The sequence below is a fragment of the Notolepis coatsorum genome (genome assembly GCF_963971535.1).
Source record: "Notolepis coatsorum genome assembly, chromosome: 2".
In the NCBI taxonomy this organism is placed as follows: Eukaryota; Metazoa; Chordata; class Actinopteri; order Aulopiformes; family Paralepididae; genus Notolepis; species Notolepis coatsorum.
In genome coordinates, this window is record NC_140166.1 from 171608493 (window position 1) to 171630127 (window position 21635).

Genomic DNA, 21635 nt, shown 5'->3' on the forward strand with positions numbered 1-21635 from the left:
CCACCCCCCCAAAACCAATTTAACAGCCACCTGGAACGGTATGAAGGAGAGTAATTATACGCACATCACGTAGACGCAGGGCCATCAGAAAACAGCATCGATGAGGGAAGGTTAACACCTGCACGCTCGTCTGGCACAGTCGGCAGGCTGGCGTTGGATGTTTATCACCCAGGGCAGTCTGGATGGTTAACGTACGGTTATATCTATAACCATAGTTATATGAGTATAGCGGACGCTCTGCGTCCTACTGGAATCTATCCCTACAGCAGTACTAGCACTGAATAAATCTTCACATGCACCTATATACACCCATCCGTCTGGCCACACCCCCATCCGCTCCTCTACATAAGCAGGGGTGTGGCCATACTAACAGCTCCTTCCCAAGTCTTTCACCACCAAGGCGAAGACCACGGGGTCCTCAGTGAGTCCGACGCAGAGCGTCCGCTATACTCATAACTATGGTTATAGATATAACCGTACGTTATAGATTGTATAGCTACCGCTCTGCGTCCTACTGGAATACAGGAGCTGAGCAGAGCGGAAGCTCGACAAATGTACCCGCTGAGGCCCCCCACAACCATCAGAACCGGGGAGGACCCGAGCCCCCGGACCCCCCTAGTGGAGGACGGGAGGGAATCGGATCCGACTGTGCGAAGAGGGGTTTAGCAACTCAAACGCACAGGGTGAGCAGACTGTGGGACTTACCTTCCCACAGAAGGACCCACGACTACACAAACGCGCAACCCACATGCCACTAGGGAACGAACGGGAAGAAGTAAAACCCCCGTTACAACCCCTAACATCACGGGGTCAAGGGCAAAAACCCAACCCCGTGGCAAGGCCGTAACAGCGGAGCGCGAAGGAGGACCCAGCCCCAGGAAGGGACTGGACCCCCCGGAAAAGGGGGCCTGGTGAGGCTAGACAGGCGCCAAAGGGGTCTGCTGAAAACAGCACCCCGGCGGAAGGGGCGTATGCTGGTATGCTGTGCACCATGTCGCAGCCTCCACAAAAAAAACCCGACCCTCTAGAGGGGCCGAGGCAGAGAAGGCTGACATGATTGGCAGACGTCATGAAAGGTGCGGGGGCACACTCACAGGCAGACGGGGCCAAGCCCGGCCTACCCCGAGAGTTGACTCCGCTACCAACACACCTGGAAACCAACCACCACCTTGATTCTAACATGAGGCGGTTGTTCCTACTGTATAACCCCCCAAGAAAAAACTCCAAAACACAACTGCGGGTATACACTGGCTATACAGCAGTACAAGTGTTTCAGTTTTCAAGAAGGGGTTAACCCAGGCCAACAGGTCGACGAAAACAAGGTCGGACCTGGGCCCGGCGGACCGGGACGTACACAGGGATGCCAGAGGGGTTCTACAAGAACCACCTCGACAGCCCTCTCCCAGCCCCGCCAAGCAGGAGAAGAGAGGGGCGAAAAATAATGGAGAAGGACCAGGCTCCTTTAGCACAGCGCAAGGTACAACACAATATGGACCAAGCAACAATGAAGGATAACACGCAGTGACATAATCACGAACATCTCCATAACATCAAACCCTGCAACGCCCGGGCTGACCCGGCATTTTCCCCCCGAAAAAGCACAAGTCCCTCAGGGTACCAGAACAGCAGATCTGCGCCCCGGCGGACAACAGGTTAACTGACCTGGTCCGGCGCGACCAGAACCAGTCCCGTGTCCTAATCACGCCGCCATCCCCAGTCCCAGGAGGGGGGGTAGGTACGCGTGTCGATCTAAAACATCACAGAGGGCGCCACCAAGCCGCGCCCGGTGGCCCACCCCAAAGGCGTGAGACCCCTCCGCCAATGCTTTGATCTATTCCGTTATCTCCCCCCAGAGATGAACGAGAATTCATTGAGACTAACCTAGTACACTGGCACTCGGAAGAGACAAAACTCCATCCTAGTTGCCCCACAAAAACGGCGTTTCAATGATGAGCAACCAAGGCGCGCAAGCCCATGCGTGGTTCCTATCAGAAGCACCCAGGGACAGCACTATGTACACGTCGAGACCCAAAAATATCAATGGTAATTCTAACAAGAACCCAGATAACGTTCCCTCCAAGCCGCCGGGGAGAGCGGCACGAAGCTGGCCAAGACACAGATATGGGTCCCATATGACGTGCCCGAGGGAAAACACCCCTGTCAACCCTGCCCTATAAAGAGAGTAATAATTGAAAAGACATATGCCACATTGAGCTATGTAACAATTGGACTAAGACTCTCTGAGGAGGAGGCTCTGAAACTCACAGAGGAGGCTCCGAAACTCCCTGAGGAGGAGGCTCTAACCCAATATACACTACTAGTAGGGAGCAGAGCAGAAGAACAAATAGTCTCTACTGCATTGCATCACCTACCAAGCTCAAGACACATACAACAGAGCAGAACTTCTTTTTAAGTTCTACTCACCCTGACAATAACAGAGGTCCACAACATGGAGCCTGAAAAGAACTCACGAAAGTCACAACCAATAGAAATGCGCCCAGTGACGTACTCTATGGCGGGGGGAATTCCGTGGCCCACCGCCCAATATGGCGTGGGACCAGGAAACTCCCTCCCTACCCTGTGACGCGCTGACCCAGCAACGTGACAAGAAGCCCGAAGGACAGGAGGTCCAACCCCCTGACCAATCAGAAAAAGGGGAGGGAGGGTTTATCAGTTCACCCCACAGTTCATCAGCTGTTACCTGTCAAGGTAACAGCTTCACATAGGCTTATAATAATAATAGATCAAATTTATATAGCGCCTTTCATAGAACCCAAGGTCGCTTCACAATCAGGACAAAAAATAGGGCAAGGAAAAATAGGGGGGGGGGGGAAGAAAGGATGAGGGAAGGTAAGGGATAATGGACCTAATCTAAACTAACTGATGGGGAAAAGCCTTGGTGAAGAGGTGTGTTTTTAGAGCGGATTTGAAGGTGTCCAGGGTTGGGGCGTTGCAGATTTCGGGGGGGGGAGAGTTCCAGAGGGTAGGGGACGCCACGCTGAAGGCTCTGTCCCCAAAAGTCCGTAACCTGGTGCGAGGGATGGAGAGGAGACCTAGATCAGAGGATCGTAGGTTCCGGGATGGAGTGTACTGGTGGAGGAGATCAGACAAGTACCGGGGGGCGAGGGCATGGAGGGATTTGTAGGTGAGGAGCAGGAGTTTGAAGGTGATGCAGAACTTGACTGGAAGCCAGTGGAGATGGATGAGGGTGCGGGTGATGTGCTGCCAGGGCTTGGTGTGAGTGAGAACCCTGGCAGCTGAGTTCTGAACATACTGGAGCCTGTCCAGGGCTTTGCTGGGTACCCCGAACAGGACTCCATTACAGTAGTCCAACCGGGAGGTGACGAATGAGTGGATCAGGGTCTCAGCCACAGAGTCTGAGAGTGAGGGTCGGAGACGGGAGATGTTCCAGAGGTGGTAGAAAGCAGACTTGGTGACGGATTTGATGTGGGAGTGAAATGAAAGTGTGGAGTCAAGGGTGACGCCCAGGTTACGGACTTCGAGAGACGGGGAGATGGAACAGCCATCAACGTGGAGGAGGAGATCTCCAACCTTCCCGAGCAGTGCCTTGGGGGCCACAACCATGAGCTCTGTCTTTTTGCTGTTGAGTTTAAGTAATTTGGTTGACATCCAGGTTTTTATAGCGTGGAGGCAGTTGACTACAGACTGTGGGGGGAGCTGGGAGGATGGTGAGGTGCTGATATAGAGCTGAGTATCATCAGCATAGCAGTGAAAGTTGAGTCCGTAGTGACGTATAATCTGACCGAGGGGGAGCATGTAAATGGTGAATAGTAGGGGACCCAGCACGGAGCCCTGGGGGACACCGTGGTTGACTGGGGCCGGGGGGGAGGATGAGCCGCTGACTCTGACAAACTGAGATCTATTTGTGAGATATGAATGAAACCATGACAGAGCTGTACCGAACCTGCCACCTGAATTTTTACACCTTTTCCTAAAAGAAGAACAACACAGACCAAGAGAGGGCCAAGGGCCCTGGTACAAGAGCTTACACATGTAACTTCTGTAGGCCAACACCTAACCCAGTTGTGGATCTTGACGACACACACAACCCTCCATCACAACAAAAAAGGGCGAAAGTACACTCTCACTACCGTAAGAGGAATGCCGTTTTTCATAACGAGAGAAGACACAAGTCCTCGATTAAGTACTGGTCACAGGCCTTGCTAAGTCCACATGACAGCGACCAAACTATTTTCAGAAGAAAATTGCCTCTCTAAGCAGGAGCACAACCCCAGCAGAAGCTGAGGGGTTACACCGTATCCCCAAAAACATAGTGAAACAACACACATATTGTAAACAAAACATGTTTGAGGGGAGGGGGAGGGGCTAGGGGAAAACCAAGGAAACCCACCCCTCACCACCTTACCCCTGATACGACTTGTTTGAACAGGTACAGCCCTGTTTATATGTGAAAAAACTTGCCACCTGTTTATTGTCATCACAAGCTGAGAGAGGGACTCATCCCTCGATCACATGCCACTATGCATAGCATTGCAGGGTAACCCAGCCAGTTGTGGGCTCAGCTACGTTGTCTAACGTTACATGAACACACACAACCTCTCATCATACAACAAAAACCCAGTTCATTTTTACTCACGTAAAAAACAACACTGTTTTCTAGGTAGAGAGAAAAGCACAAGCTTCGGCCAGTGGTACCCAAGCTATACCAGCGATCAAAACAATTCACACACAGCACATGTCGTATCTCCAAATGTAGTGAAGCAACATACGTTTTGGAAAAAAAACATTGTTATTAACAAAACATTCGGGAGGGGAAGGCAGGAAGCGTGGGGTAATGTCCAACGGACCCTTACCTGCACCAACGAACAAAGGACGAAAGACCGCAACAGGCTGGTCTCCACGTTGACGAAGGTCTCTCGCTGGCGGGGCAACTCGCTCCGGCGAGACGCCCCTCCTGCAGCCGGTCCAGGCCCGACTACATCTTCTGTCAAAGATGCCGTCGTAGTCAGAGTGCTAGGGCCTGCTATTCTCACGGCTAAAGTTTTACCGGTTGTAGCACAAGCTAACAGCTAACTCTAGGCTAACTGATAGCATCAAGCTAACGTTCCCAGCCGAGTGAACGTACGGAGCTAACGTCGTAGCTAAACAGCTAACTGGCTAACAGGTAGCTCAACCCAGCTAGGAAGCAAGCTAAGCGGCTACCACTGAAAACTGCACAACGTGAGAACACAATACAGGCCCACACTTCAGACAGCCGCTGCCTTTTCCTCTTCTCATCCGAAGAGAGAAAAGAAGACAACACGTCCTTCTTTAGAACGGTGTTTACCACAGCGGTGCCGGCACAAGTCCCTCTCGGACCATAGCCGACTTGAGCGTGGAGGTATTCTCATAATGAAACACCAAACTCACCTCCCTCGCGCCGGGTGATTTTCATCTTGAAAGCGGGGCCCGCGCTGTGACAGAGGGGACCCGTTTGTCTAGAGATCCGGGGGATTGAACCGCAGATTCGGATACGGTCCCAGGTAACAAAGCTCCCGATGAGGAGCTCATGTAACGTGGGCATCAAACCAGAACCCTCTCCAGGCAGCAAAAAAGGGTACCAGCCTGGAGCCGGCCTTCGTAAGTCGTGCAGCCATTCCCCCCATAGCAACACAGCTGGCGCTTGTGTCCCAAAACCATCACCCGCCCGGAGAGGCCGCTAGCCCTCACACGGCAGAGCGCCTCTCAAGCAACGTGTCCAACTGCAGAGCTGGAGGAATGCCGGCGGGGATTAGCTCAGCGACGCGAGCCCCTAATACGAAAATGCCGGTGGAGGTCAGAATGATCATCATCTTCTAGACCAGGGGTTCTCAACCTTTCTGCTGCCAAGGCACCCCTGTGTTCAATAAAATATTCCAGGGCACCCCTACATACGATAGACTTTTCCGGTCCTGTCTTTTTTGCTACAATGATGACAAAAGTGCTTGCTTTCAAAATAATGTTTATTTAAGTGTTTCAGGTCTAAATGGCTTAGTACTGTTGACATTACACTGCTTGTAGTAGTAAATCAAATAGCATATTTCTTTAAATAAAATTACAGAAAATTATCACTAAAGTGCTATCTGTTGCAGCTGCACACTTTTCCATAAAAATAGCATATTTGGATAAGTGTGACCATTTCTCAAACTGAAAATCATGTATTTTTTTTAAATACAGAAAAGGATCACCAAGTTACCATTTCTCAAAAAATATAAATAAATACAGAAAATAAGCACTCGTTCACTCAGTAGCTCAATGCGAGGTCTGCTGCTGCTGGCTAATAATACGGTCAATACGCGGGGAGATCTTTGACAAGGCAACACGCATGTCATCCTCAAGGCTCAAACTTGGCCCTATATCTTGTTTTCAGAGCTGTCATGGATGAAAAGCTAGCTTCACACAGATATGTGGTGCTGAATGGTATCAACACCTTAACTGCTGCATCATGAGATACTTGGTACTCAGCACCACACTCTGAAACTAGCTCTCCAGGTGGTATCAGATGAGATTTCAATGAGTTCTTCCAAGAGTTTGGATGGAGATGTGTCAGGAAGCTTTGTCTCAATGTTGTCTGTAAAGTTTTATTTTTTTTTTTTTTTTTTTGGTGATCCTTTTCTGTGTTTTATTAACACCAAGTTTCATAATGATTTTCAGATTTTGAGAAATGGTCAAACTTATCCAAATATGGTATTTTCATGGAAAACAGTGCAGCTGCAACAGATAGCACTTTAGTGATAATTTTCTGTAATCCAAAAATAATTAAAAAAAAAATATATATATATTTTTTTAATCTCAAGGCACCCCTGGCAGCTCTCTGCGGCACCCTAGGTGAAAACCGCTGTTCTAGACTCCGGTAGCGAAGACATTATCGCTGTATTTCCTCGAAAAATAGTGAGAGAGAAAATAAATATATAATGTCAACGCAGCTCCTTCTCTTCAACGTAGCTCCCTTCCAACTAATTTAGCACTAAACGCAAGTGGTGTATACAGACACTTGATGGTGGTGAAAACAAGGAAGGAGCTGTTAGTATGGCCACACCCCTGCTTATGTAGAGGAGTGGATGGGGGTGTGGCCAGACGGATGGGTGTATATAGGTGCATGTGAAGATTTATTCAGTGCTAGTACTGATGTAGGGATAGATTCCAGTAGGACGCAGAGCGGTAGCTATACGATCTATAACCACAGATGACTTCACAGAACTTGTCAAGCCTATTGGTGCTGCTGCATGATGTACTGTATAAATATGTGTGTTTTCCATTTGGAAACATTCTGACCTGACTCCTACAGGTCGGTCAGGGCGCCTGCACAGCGAGGGAGGGAAATGGTGAAGGTAGTGTGACCTCCCACGCGTTACACTTCACCAATGAGAGTCCGTGCGTCAGGTGAAAAGAGGCTGCTGGCTGTCTCCTATGTATCGGAGGAAGCATGTGATAGACTTCAGGGCTCCCTAGACCGACCAGTGGGGGGCACATGCGCACAACTACCAGGAAGGGGAGGGGGGAATTGGCATAACGACTAAATTGGGATGGGAGGAAAATACAGAAAAACAGGCGGAGAAAAAGTGGATACAAAAATAAAAATAGAAATCTGGATTATTTGTTTTGCTTTTCTTAGAGGAAAACTCAAATGTTCTTAGAGGCTTGCGCTAACACTTTTACCGAGTTTGTTCATTTGCAACTACTGGAGCAACTTCCTACAGTTCTTATCAGACAACATATTTTACTTCAGCCTGTCAACCAGCTGATACATTAATTTAAGGAACGAGCAGGTAAGTACTGCACTTTCTGTCTTTGTAATGGGAATGTATGGGTGGTTTCTGAAGCTCGGCGCCGTTATGTTCCCCCCGTATCTGATTGCATTATTAAAGGTGAAGTCAGGGAGTGGGAGAGCCATGGGTGTAATAGTCTGCTAAATACTGACTACCCAGCCCTGATAACTCAGCCCTGCCAACGCTAAGGCTTGAAGTAGGTGTACTAATGTCTGAGACAATCAATGTGTCTGTAACGTAACATTTAGAACACCAGAGAGAGATAAAAAATAAAAATACAGATTGATATTGAAAAAGAAAAGAGAAATATACTTAAATCTTCTACAAAGGATATTCTCCTATCTCCTCATGCCACCTGTATATCGACATTATGTCCTTTTTACCTCCGTCAGCTCATGGCCTAATCAAAGAAACTGCAGTTGAATGACTTGACATACTGTACATAACGCCATTTGTGGATGCTTTTATCCAAATTAAAGGGGCACTTTACAAAGAATTTAAGAAATACAATGCTGATTTAATTTGCACATAATCCCACACACATCCATAAACTCTAAAATAGTTTTGCACACATTCATTTAGTTTGACAGGCATTGAGAGACAATTAGTCTTGAATATGGCCACCGGTGATGTCACTGGGGACATTGAGGAACAACATTGTGTTGACGTGTTAATTACAGCTCTGTGAATTTCATTGAGCTGTGATCAACACAACACAAGGATTCAATGTCCCTGATGACATGAATGGTGGTCATGTTCAAAACTGTCAAACCAAATGAATTATGTGCAAAACTGTTGTTGTTGGATGTGTCTGAGATTATGATCAAAATAAATCAGCAATGTTTATTTTTTGCCGAAGTGCCCCTTCATGCTACAGGACCTGTATGAGAATGCAGTTTTGGGAATGCTTGGGTGAACATCTGGTGCGCTCTTGTTAAAGCCCTGCGTGTTACGAGTTGGTAGGTGTGTTGGACCTAGGTGTAGTACAGAACAGATACGACGAGAGGTTGGTTTTCAAACATGGCACTGTTACTTTAATTGTGTAACGAACGGCACACGCAGACGATGGCGTATAAACAAAAAGGGAGATGAATCTCCGTCTCAAAAACATGTTATGAATCCCCAATACATAGGGTACTCACACGATAAATGGGAAAACAAAGTGGAGAGAGCACTGTCTCCAAAACACGTTACTTTGGCACATACATCAAACGACGGAGTTGCATACACACACAATACGATAACCTTCCACTAGCGGATACACTCTGCAATCAATAATAACACGTTGATTCAAATACATAGCGACATACTTATCTTGCATGACAAGGACCGATAAGACTAGAGCTGTAGGTATTACTCACGGACAGTTTGCTGATCGACTGACACTGGCTGTGTGACACGGAAGAGAATATAATGAGACATTTAACGAGTCACTCTATATGAATTGAAAATGGGGGACCCTGATGGAAACAAGACAAACGTCTTTTTCAGGTCTGCATCCCCAATTGTATGTATTGAGCCGTACTGTATTGTACCCATTCTGCAATCTGTTAAATAAAGTTTTCATTCATTCATTCATTCATTCATTCACACCAGGTACGAATGAGTGTAATTAGGACAGGGAGCCAGGTCAATTACCCACCAGGTAACACTAGAGGTTTGCTCCCTGAGGCAAGCAAACCCCAAACGTTACACTGTGCTGTGTTCTCTCCAGGTGCTATGAACCTTCCGTCGGTTGCCGTGGGGATGCTGCTGGGCGGGGTCATCATGAAGAAGGCGGGTCTCTCTCTGAGGGCCATCCCGCGCTTCTCCGTGGCCGTGCTGACCATCTCCGGGCTCCTCTTCATCCCCCTCTTCTTCATGGGCTGCCCGACCCAGAGGGTTTCAGAGATCAACTATCAGCAAGTTGGACAGCACGGGTGAGGGAGAGAGGAAGAACATCTGCCTGCAGATCTGTCTTTTCATACATTTACATTTACATTTAGTCATTTTCAGTGGTTCCCAAAGTGGGGGTAAACAAATAATAAAAATAAAAAAGATTTCCAAAAATATATATATTATTGTTTATGCAGTCAGGCCACTGAACTTAGAAGCAGGCCAGGCCAATAGTTAGATAACCTAGCTGGGGAACAACCAGGAGATCACTGCAACCCACACAAGTTGGAGAACTATCTCTCTCTCTCTCTCTTGCTCACACACACACACACACACACACACACACACACACACACACACACACACACACACACACACACACACACACACACACACACACACACACACACACACACACACACACACACACACACACACACACACACACACACACACACACACACACACACACACACACACACACACACACACACACACACACACACACACACACTAAGGCTGAGCCCGAACCCTGTTTTTAGGGTTTGAACGTTCGCCAGGGTTTATCGAACGAACGTTCGAACGTTCGTTTTTTTAAATTTCTTTATAAAAAAATTTTTAATAATTTTTTTTTTTCATTTTTTTTATAATAATTTTTTTTTTTATTGTATTATTATAGATCCTACGGAGGGCGGCATTGCATAGTCTATTGGTGAAAAACATGTTGTTTACAGTGGTGGCTGTTCATGTAAACATGTAATTAAACAAAGCACTCAGAAGAAAATAAACAAGCTACTGAATCAAAGTATGATAAACAATAGCCCTTGCAGTCACGTAAGGGGCTAGATAAACAAATGCATTCGTTTTGTGGCATTAACCGAACGTTATATAGTTAGTGTTACACGTTCAATAACAGGTATTCACTCTTGGTCGACGGGGAGGGGAGCCGGGAGGAGAGGCGCACGCCTCGGCTCAACAGACCCGTCCACCGTCTACCTCGGAACGGCCGGGCTCCCAACACGCCTGCCGCCCGTCCGCCCTACCACCGTTCCGAGGTAGACGGTGGACGGGTCTGTCCACCGTGCGCCTGCTGTTGTTTCCAACGCAACCACCTCCCGCCATGAAGCTCGCGCTCCGTGGCCGAAAAAGGATGGTATTCATTAATGATCCTTCTGCAGGTTCACCTACGGAAACCTTGTTACCGATTACTTCCTCGGCGGGGAGCTAACTACGGCTCCCCGGTAGCTACGGTAAGTCTGTTGAGGCTTGCCGATTGGTGGTAACAGCAGAGGCGGGTGCAAGCGGTGTGACGTAATTGGCAGAATCGCCTGTCAATCAAAATAGAGCTCTGGTTGAGAAATAGTATCCCGCTGCAGCCCGGCAGACCATACTGGTTGAGCCGAGCGCCTCGCATTCACATCACCTCAACCCTGTGCGCATCCTTTATTTTTTTTTCACCGAACGTTCAAACCTATTAATTAAAGTCCGAATGTCAGCGTAACGAACGAACGTTCGAACGTTCGAACGTTCGGGCTCAGCCTTAACACACACACACACACACACACAAAGGGAGCTGTATGTGATTGGTGGAGGCATGACCCTTACAAAAAACAGAAAATCCATCCAAATCAGTGTTGTTGCTAATCATACATATGCTAGCCTGTTTTTTTAACAATAATTTGTGATGCCATCACAAACACTGGCATTTAAAGGGTACAAATAAAAAAAAAATGCCTACACCAGAATGCAGGAAATTAAGTCTTTGTAACAAAAATGTCCTGGTGGGGGACCCCCAGACCCCCTGCTTAAAAAGTGGCCTGACTGGGGCTATATTTCGCACTATATTTCCTGGCCTGAATGATTTCCCCAGTCCGGCCCTGATTAAAAGCCTCCAATGCTTATTAGTGTGTGTGCGTTTGAACGTTTGCATGTTTCAACCATACATTTCCATTTATAAAAAATAAATAAATAAAGAATAAAAAAATTATAATTTTTTTTTTACATTTTTCCCCCATATAATAGTGGGGGTCGCGGCTCTCTGACACTGCTATTTCGGGGGTCGCGGCCTGAAAACTTTGGGAACCCCTTTTAGCTGACGCTTTTATCCAAAGCAACTTACAAGTTCAGTACAGGTCAGCAGGAAGGGTACAACTCTTTCAGCTGAGTAACAATAATTTATATTTGATATATTACACATTATTGTGCATTTTAAACACAAACATACTTAAAATGAGTCATTATTATTTATTTTAAAAATGTTTAATGTATTTTTAGGGGTCCATATCTAAAATCCAAAACAACTATTTCTTCTTTCTTCTTCTCTGTCCACCAGGGGGGGGCGGCGCCCGAGCACCCTCTATGGACCAGCCGCCACTGCCCTAACTAACCTTATTGTCATGCACTTGTCCTAATATACTAACCTACACTGTAGCACTCAACACTTTGATGAACATTGTTACTCAGCTGATAGATTTGTGCCCTTCCTGATGACTTGTCGTACAGAACTTGTAAGACGCTTTGGATAAAAGTGTCAGCTAAATACTAAATGTAAATGTAACAATGTTCGTCAAACAGTGTTGAAACTTGGGTGCTACAGTCTTGAGTGCATAGTAGTAAAGACATACTGTATTAGCATAGTAGGTAGTAATATAGGCAAGGAGTAGCTCTATTTCTATGTTTTCAGATATCTGGGTGATCGGGTTAACTATTGCGTTGCTTGAAGGAACACATTTTGTGAACTACACTTATTTGCCATCTTCCCCAGAATCGAACCAGAAGATTGATATCAATTTCATCTCTGTGTTAGTCAGTTTCGGAGTCATTGGAAGGTGCATTTCTTCACTTTTGATGGAGCCAGGCTAGCTGCTCCCTACTGCTTCCAGTCCTTGTGCTAAGCTAGGCTAGCATGCGCCAGGACCTCTCTCGTGGCTACCGGACGCACAGAGATGAAACTGATTCTGACCCTGGGAGAGATGGCAAATAACTGTATTTCCCTAAATGTCGGCGTGTTCCTTTAATACTTTATGGAAATAGTGATTCTGTTTGTTTAGATTCCTCTGGTCATGTTTTGGATTATAAATAAGATGTTCCACGGATAATGGAGATACATTTCTGCCAAAGGCACAATTGATTCTGTGTTATCAGTGAAAGTGAAATTGCTTGTAGATGTGCAACATTGTATTGGCTGAGCGCTGACTGAGGCCTATCAACTACAACCGTCCAACTCTTAATGATGTCCAATGCATAATGACTTGATGACACCTTTGTATGATACCAGGGTATCGATCGACAAAACAACACATTCTGGGGCTCATAATGATTTCCTTTGTGAAACTATATTGAAGAGTTTCATTACAAAATGAGATAGCCACCTTTTGGCAAATCATATCCCCTAATCTTGCTAAATCATTGCTGGAATCTTTGATGATGCTATTAACTGTGATTTGAAATAGGCTATTTATCAAAATCAGGTATAACTTTTCCAAAAACAAAACGATATTTTGGAATAAAACCTGTCATACAGTTATGTTTAACATTCATTCAAAGTTGGCTTTTCATATGTAAAAGAAAACAACAAAAAACAGAGGATGTTATTTGGCCATGTGCCACTGGCAGATTCTAAGTACTCTGATTTACCACAAAAGCAAACAAGGGCTAATGAAACACAGAGAACACAAACAAGAGCTAATGAAACACAGAGAGGACAAACAAGAGCTCTGAACTTCACCCACAGCTACTCTTCTTCATGGGTCCTTCACCTGACCCAGAGAGTTTCAGAGCGTTTGTTTAATTTCTCTCTCTCTCTCTCTCTCTCTATCTCTCTCTCTCTCTCTCTCTCTCTCTCTCTCTCTCTCTCTCTCTCTCTCTCTCTCTCTCTCTCTCTCTCTCTCTCTCTCTCTCTCTCTCTCTCTCTCTCTCTCTCTAGGTCTATAGCCATGTGTTACTCCAACTGTTCCTGTCCTGAGAATGCTTTCAACCCAGTTTGCGGTTCTGATGACATAGAATACATCTCTCCCTGCCATGCCGGCTGCACCAACTTCACCAGGAACCCCAACAACACCTTCAGGGTTCAGGTAGAGGCTCGTTCAGCTCCTACATTAGGAAGAAGGTGAATGTCTCTCCTGTCATTATTAGGGGGCAGGAGGTTGAAATAGTCCAGTCCTATAGATACCTTGGCGTTCACCTGGACGGTAAGCTGGACTGGAAGCAGAACACAGATTCTGTGTTTAAAAAAGCCCAGTCTCGGCTCTTTCATCTGAGAAAACTTCGTTATTTTGACATCAGCAGGTCACTTCTCTATGTATTTTACCAAGGTATCCTGGCTAGTGTCCTGTTCAATTCTGTTCTCTGCTGGGGGGGCAGCATCACTGTTTCGGACAAAAACCGTATAAATAAAATCATCAAAAAGGCTGGCTCAGTGATTGGCCTTCCTCCTGATTCCCTGGAGGCTGGAGATCACCATAGCCAAGCGAACCAGGACTAAACTGAACACCATTTTATCCTTTGTAGGCCACTCACTGTTTAGTATTTTCGATGCTCTGCGAAGCTCATTTAGTAACAGATTGCTGATGCCTCAATGCTCTACTGAGCGATTGAGAAGGTCCTTTGTACCTGCTGCGGTAAAAAAAAAAACGAACACCGATAGCACTGTGTTAAGAGGCTCTCCTATTGTGTTGTGTATCCTGTAGTGTATTGTATCATGTAACTGTGTCTTTCATGTTTGTATATGTGTATTCGCTCTGGTGGCAATCCATGTTTCCCCTCTGGGATTAAGAAATAAACCATACCATACCATACCATACCCTACATGACTTCAGGGTTCAGGTAGGGTTCGGGTTCAGCTCCTACATGACTTCAGGGTTCAGGTAGGGTTCAGGTTCAGCTCCTACATGACTTTAGGGTTCAGGTAGGGTTCAGGTTCAGCTCCTACATGACTTTAGGGTTCAGGTAGGGTTCAGGTTCAGCTCCTACATGACTTTATGGTTCAGGTAGAGGCTTGTTCAGCTCCTACATGACTTCAGGGTTCAGGTAGAGGCTTGTTCAGCTCCTACATGACTTCAGGGTTCAGGTTCAGGTTCATGTTCACCTTCATGGTTCAGGTAGAGGCTTGTTCAGCTCCTACATGACATCAGGGTTCAGCTCCTACATGACTTCATGGTTCAGGTAGGGTTCATGTTTACCTTCAGGGTTCACGTAGAGGCCCATTGACATGATTGATTGATTGATTGAAAAGTTTATTAACAGATTGCAGAATGGGTACAGTACAGTACAGCTCAATACATACAATTGTTAAGGGGATGCAGACCAGAGAAAGACTTTCGTCTTGTTTACATCAGGGTCCCCCATTTTCAATTCATCATAACATATATGACATACATGACATACAGATAGACAGTACTGCTACATCTATACATTTATGACATATCAGATTTGCAAATACAGTACTGTTTGTGATACAAAAAGTGTCCAGAAAAAGAGTGCATATACATTTGACGTAGAAACTGTACATTGGGTTTTGGTAAACAAGAATGTTGGGTGGGTGGGGTGGGGTTGGGTGGGTGGGTGGGGGCTGTACATTGGAGGTGGGGGGGGGGACACTGTACACTGTACATTGGAATACTGACAAAGCCATACTTGGTCATTTACTGTACAACTGGGTTAGGACATTTGTAGGGGCCAGTTTCGAATTGCAGTCTCCCGTAGGTGTTCTTTGAGAGTGTTTTTGAAAGTGGGTAGTGATTCACATTCCTTTACAGCTTTGGGTAGGGCGTTCCACATTGATGTGGCATAATTGCGAAACGTGTTTAGTCCCTTGTTTGAGCCGAATCTGGGTTTAACATGATTTGTGGAGCTCCCTCTGGTGTTGTGATCGTGGTATTCACTGACCTTTGGGAAGTATTTTGACATGTACATGGGTACCTTGGTCGCATAGTGTATCTTGTAGACCAGGCCCAAGTTGCTGTACTCTGTCGTCTACTCTAAGCCATCCTAGGTTGTCAAAGTGGGCAGGGGTGAGGTGGGTTCTAGGAGTAAGGTCAAGCAGTAGTCTGACCAGTTTGTTTTGAGATGTTTGTAATTTTGTTTTTAGCGCCTTTGAGGTGCTTTGGTACCATGAGGTGCACGCATAGTCGTAGTACCCTTGAATGAGTGCTCCTGCCAGAGTCTTCAGGGTATTCTTGTTTACCAGAGAGGAGATCCGGTACAAGAATCGAGTTCGTTGGTTGACTTTTTTTTATTACATTGGATGCCATTTTGTCACAGGAAAGATTAGCCTCTAGGATGGAACCCAGGTAGGTAATTTCATCTTTCCTTGTGACAATATTGTCACCCACTGTAACCGAGAAGCCGTCGGTCTTGCTGAGTTTGTTATTTGAACCAAAGAGAATGGACTCTGTTTTGACCATGTGTAATGATAGTTTGTTGTCGGCGAGCCATATGCAGATTTTGCCTAGTTCTGAGCTGAGAGCTTTTTCAACCTGTAACTTGTTCTTGTCAGAGACCAGCAGGGCTGAGTCGTCCACAAACAGGAACAAGTTGCAGTCACAAGCTGACAACATGTCATTTGCATAAATTAGGAATAGTAGCGGTCCTAGTATGCTTCCTTGTGGAACACCACAGTTCACTGTGAGGGGGGGGGGTAGGGTACCGTTTACCTCCACCATCTGTTCTCTCCCCTCCAAGTAGGATTGTATCCAGCTCACTGATAGACTATCAAAACCAATTGCTTTTAGCTTGTGATTGACAGTGTCGAAGGCCTTTTGTAGGTCCAGCATGACCATGCCGCAGTATTTGCCCGCGTCCACCTCTTGTTTGATGTGGTCGTTCAAATAGAGAAGGCATGTGTCAGTGGAGTGGGATGTTCTGAAGCCAGATTGGAATTCGTAGATTAGATTTTTTTCCGCGAGGTACTTTTCGATCTGTTCGTATACTATTTTTTCCATGGCTTTCGAGATGGATGTAAGGATAGAAACAGGGCGGTAGTTGCCTGGGTCTAATTTGCTGCCCTTTTTGTGCAGGGGTGTTACTCTCGCAATTTTGAAGTCCTTGGGGACGTGTCCCTGTTTTATGGAGAGGTTTATTATGTGTGTGATGACTGGGGTGATGGCGGCTGCTGAGTCTCTGAGGAATTTGGAGGGGATGTTGTCATGGCCAGTGGCCTTGTTCGGTTGGAGGGCGCTCAGTTTTTTTAGTACCTCATCTGTAGTTACCATTTCCAGTTTGAAGTCGTCTTTGTGGACGCCTAGGTTCTTGTAGTATGCTACTATGTGTTCTACCCCATACTGCCCTGAGTGGGAGGGTAGTTTGTTTACCAGTGTTGTGGCTATGTTTGTGAAGAAAGTGTTTAAGTAATTGGCTACATCCAGCTTGTCTGTGATGAGCGTGTTGTCCGTCTTTATGTTTATGTTTGAGAACCTGGTTTTAAGTTTTTTACTGCAGCCTAGTTGATTGTTGAGTAATTTCCAAAGTTCACGTGGTTTATTTTTGTTTTCCTCAGTTTTGTCATTGATGAATTTTTTTTAGCAGTTTTGATCATGGAGTTTACGTCATTTTTTAGTCTGTTTCTTTCTAGTTTGAGTTCAGTCACGTGGTCTTGGAGTTCACTGCTCGTGCTTTTGGTAAGCTTTGACTGACTTTTACTAAACTCTTAGCATTTTTTGTCTCTGGCTTTCATAGCGGTCATACATGACATCAGGGTTCAGCTCGGTCCTTTCTTTACATGAAGTAAAGCATAGGAGCGATCGTGATCAAAAGGGGCAAAGGTTTTTTCTCACCCATGTCCACCGTTATTAACTCTTTAATTGTGTTTCTCAATACTAAGACGATCAGTGAAATTATGGCCTGTACTAGTCAGCAACATCATGCCAGACAATATTTAAATAGGGGCCTGGGTAAAAAAAAAAGAACCCATCCTTTATGCTCATCGATCAGAAGCTTTCAGCTCAGACGGGTCAGCACAGGCAGCAAAAGTGCTAGGCTACAGTACCACCAACAGGACACTGATGGTTCGCAATCAATGTCTAATAGATGCGCAATTCGCCACACAGCACATAGAAGGTATTTTAGGTGGAGCTAGCAAAACTACTCCACAACGTTACAGCCTGTGAATAATGTAATAGTGGGATCATTGCGATGTGGCTGGTAGAGTATTTGACTCAACATAGTCAAGAGTCAAGAGTCAAGTCAAGATAGAGGCGCACTGTGTGATACTGTAGTGATGTTCTGACTTACTTACTCTGAATAATCTCTAGCAACGGGCTTGTCATCCGTGCTTTACTTGTGGACTTTGTCTGGAAGACAACAGAGCAAACCCATGCAGAAAGCTTTTTATAAGAAAGACAACACATTAAAATCACAGATAGTATCAATCTGGTACTAATGCTGGTGCCTGTTACTAATAGTCATGGGTTAGGTTAGGTTAGGTTAGGTTCGGTTAGGTTAGGTTAGGTTAGGTTAGGTTAGGTTGGGTTGGGTTGGGTTGGGTTGGGTTGGGTTGGGTTGGGTTGGGTTGGGTTGGGTTGGGTTGGGTTGGGTTGGGTTGGGTTAGGTTATGTTAGGTTAGGTTTTAATGTTTTTCTGTTACCATTCTACATGCAATCACTATTGGCAAATGCTGTGAAATGCTTGTTTACAAATAATTCACTAATTGTCATTGGAGTGTATAGACCGCCATCGGCTGATGCTAGCTCTGTTGATAAAATAGCAAATGTTTTAGCTCTGTATCCTGATACTGAAATGCTCATAATGGGCGACCTTAATTTAGATTGGTTGGGTATAGTAATTATGGCTTGGTTCAGTGGCGGAGGTTCTTGTCTCAGCTGAACTGGAGGAATGGGACTGGGTAGAAATTTCACATCTAGTCAGTGTTGGTACAACCCCACATTGCTAGAAAACAATGCAAACCACTGGAAAGGCCATTTATAAGATAGGGCACCTTTAAGAAATTCAAAGTGAAGGATAGGTCAACCCCTTGGTTTACACCTGAGCTATCATTGCTATTCAAAGAAAGGAATAGAGCCTGGACTCTATCCATCCCATTGGTTATCTTTTAGACAGATTAGAAACAAATGTACATCAACAAAAATGCTAAATCAAGCTATTATTTAGAATTAATCACAAGTTCATACTCAGACCCAACAAAAAAATGTCCCAGTATTTGGAAAACGGCCCATGTCTCTCCTTTGCATAAAGGTGGAGACAGAACTGACCAAAAACATTATCGTCCAATTTCCAAGTTGTCCTGCTTAGCTAAAATCCTGGAATCACTAATGAATAACCAACTCAAAACATTTATCTCAAACCACTTTGTTCTAAGCCCCCATCAATCTGGTTTCAGAGCCAACCATAGTACAATCTCAGCTACCACTTTAGTTATAAAGGATATAGTTTCTGCATTGGACAAAAAAGAACATTGTGCTGCCCTATTGATTTATCCAAAGTGTTTGATATGGTTGTTCATTCTCTTCTGTTGAATAGACTGTATAGTATTGGTTTTGATGAGATTGTTTGCGGATGGTTCCGGAGATATTTATCAGGCAGAAACCAATGTGTGAAAGTGGGCAAAACCCAGTCAGAATTATTACCCATTACAAAAGGTGTTCCACAAGGATCGATCCTAGGCCCCGTTTTATTGACTATTTATATGAATGATATTATTCTGTCCTTGAAGGGCTGTCAAGCTCATTTATATGCGGATGACACAATTATCTACTGTACCACGGATTATGTACAATTAGCTAATGACAATCTAGACCATGCATTTAATGCTCTGCAAGATAAGCTTATAGGCCTTAAGCTTGTATTAAATGCAAGCAAAACTCAATTCCGGGCCAGAAATATTTATCAAAACAGTTTACTTATATCGACTAGAAATGGGTCTGATATAGAAAGGGTAACTGAATATAAATATCTTGGAATCTGGCTCGATGATACATTTTTGTTTAAATATCATATAAACAACCTTGCCAGTAAATTGAGGCAAAAAATTGGTTTCCTGTACAGGAATAGATATAGTTTCCCAATGATGTGTAAAAAGCGGTGATGCAGTGATTCTGGATGTTCGGGTAGATGGACATGGTGGTGGTTGGATGGGGGGTGTGTGGCATTGTGGGTGGTCTGGGTTGGCACTGGGACCTTTGGGACACTTTGGGGTGCTGTGGGGGTTGTAGTGGGTTCTTCATGCGGGGGGTCCCTGTGGTGTCTGTGGGTTGGAGGAGTTCGGCGATGGGGGCTGGCCGGGGTCCGTCGGCTTGCATGTGGGGGGCTGGTGTTCGACTCTGGGGGAGGTCTGGGGGGGGTTTAGTTGGAGCCTATGGCACCTATGGCTTCAGCTGGACCTTTCCCGGATCTTCCCCGGAGTTGGGTACTGGTCATGTGCTTTGGTGGGTTTTGGTTGGTTTTCGTCGTTGGGCTCCCTTGGTTCGCTGACATTTTGGGGTTCCTTGCGTGGGGGGCTGCTGTGTTCCGGGGTGTCCCGGGGGTCCCGGTGTCGTCTCGGACGTGTCTTCTCATTTGGCCGCTGTTGTGTCTGTCTGCTTGAGTGTTTGGAGTCGTGGCTCCTTTGGCGTGGCTGAGGGTCCTGGTTTGTCATTCCTCTGTGGAGTTTGGGGGTGAGGGCGTGGGATTCGCTGGTTTTCCTCGTGGTGGCGGGGGAACCGGGACTGGGGAAGATGGAGCGGGGTTGGCATTCCCGTCGCCGTGCATGGCGTACTGTTTGTGTTTTCCTTCGGTCATGACATGCTTTATCGGGGGGTGTGTCTTGGATGGGGATGTGGTAGGGATTGGTGTGTGGGGTGTTTGGGGGACTGTTTATTGTGTGCTTTTATACCTATTCTTATGTCTGCAATTTATGCATTGTTTTTTATTCTGTCAATTGTGTGCTGATTTTATGCCTATGTTCATTGATACAAATTGTGAAAAGTGCTATATAGATAGTTATTCATATTTATTATTATATTGTAAACATTTATGCATTGAAATGTCTGTAAAGTCTCGACGACATTGAAAATGAGGGTGACCTCAATTGTCTTTTCGAGAATAAATAAAGGTTTGAATGAAAGGTTGAGTTGAGTTGAGTTGAGTTGAGTTGAGTTGAGTTGAGTTGAGTTGAGTTAAGTTGGGTTAAGTTGTCAAATCAAGTGTTCCTTTATGAATCCCCTTGGGGGAAATTCCGGAAATTAATGTTGCGTTTGGCCCGGAATCAACACCGGGTAGGTTGAGTTAGGTCGTTAGATTATTCTGCAAATGTGATAAAACTTTGGTTTGAAATAATAATAATAATAATAATAATAATAATAATAATAATAATAATAATAATAATAATAATAATAATAATAATAATAATAATAATAATAATAATACATTTCATTTGTAACGCTCCCTACATTCCTGAGAATCTCAGAGTGCTACAGAGTTAAAAGAATAAAATAAAAATAGATATATAAAAAAGAAGAAGAACACATACAGTAGCAGAACAACATATAAGACATAAAAACTCAAAAAAGGCCTTTCTAAAAAGGTAGGTCTTGAGTCCACATTTAAAAGTGTCAACAGTTTGTGGTGCTCTCAGGTGGTTGGGGAGAGCATTCCACAGTCTGGGTGCGGCCGAGCAGAAGGCTCGATCGCCCATGGATAATTACTCACTTGCACTTGGGCTAATCCTATCATAGTAAAACAACATGTCTTTTTCTTTTCTACAGTCATATACCAGCTGCAGGTGCATATCAGGCAGCAAGGCTAGTGCCCGTCCAGGTCCCTGTCCCAACAGCTGCCCTCACTTCCTCCTCCCCGCCATGTTCATCATCTCCCTGGCTGGGCTGGTAGCCAGCCTCTCCCACAACCCCATATATATGATGGTTCTCAGGTAAGGGATGCATGAACAAATGATAACTCAACAGAGCTAAAGTTAAATAAGCATCATTAACCCTTTCACTACCGCACTACCAAATGGTTAACCCTTTCACGGCGACAATACAGAAGGTTAACCCTTTACTA

At 45.3% G+C, this 21635-nt stretch overlaps 1 protein-coding gene across 2 annotated transcripts in view; it reads left to right on the forward strand.

Annotated features, from left to right (window-relative positions):
- The window catches only part of slco2a1 (solute carrier organic anion transporter family, member 2A1), a 68450-nt gene that overhangs the window by 31811 nt on the left and 15004 nt on the right, over positions 1–21635 (forward strand). For both annotated transcript variants that reach the window (XM_084308775.1, XM_084308774.1), the window contains exons 9-11: positions 9484–9688; positions 13570–13717; positions 21341–21504. In XM_084308775.1, coding sequence (XP_084164901.1) covers positions 9484–9688; positions 13570–13717; positions 21341–21504 — 517 coding nt within the window. The remainder of the gene's footprint in view (positions 1–9483; positions 9689–13569; positions 13718–21340; positions 21505–21635) is intronic.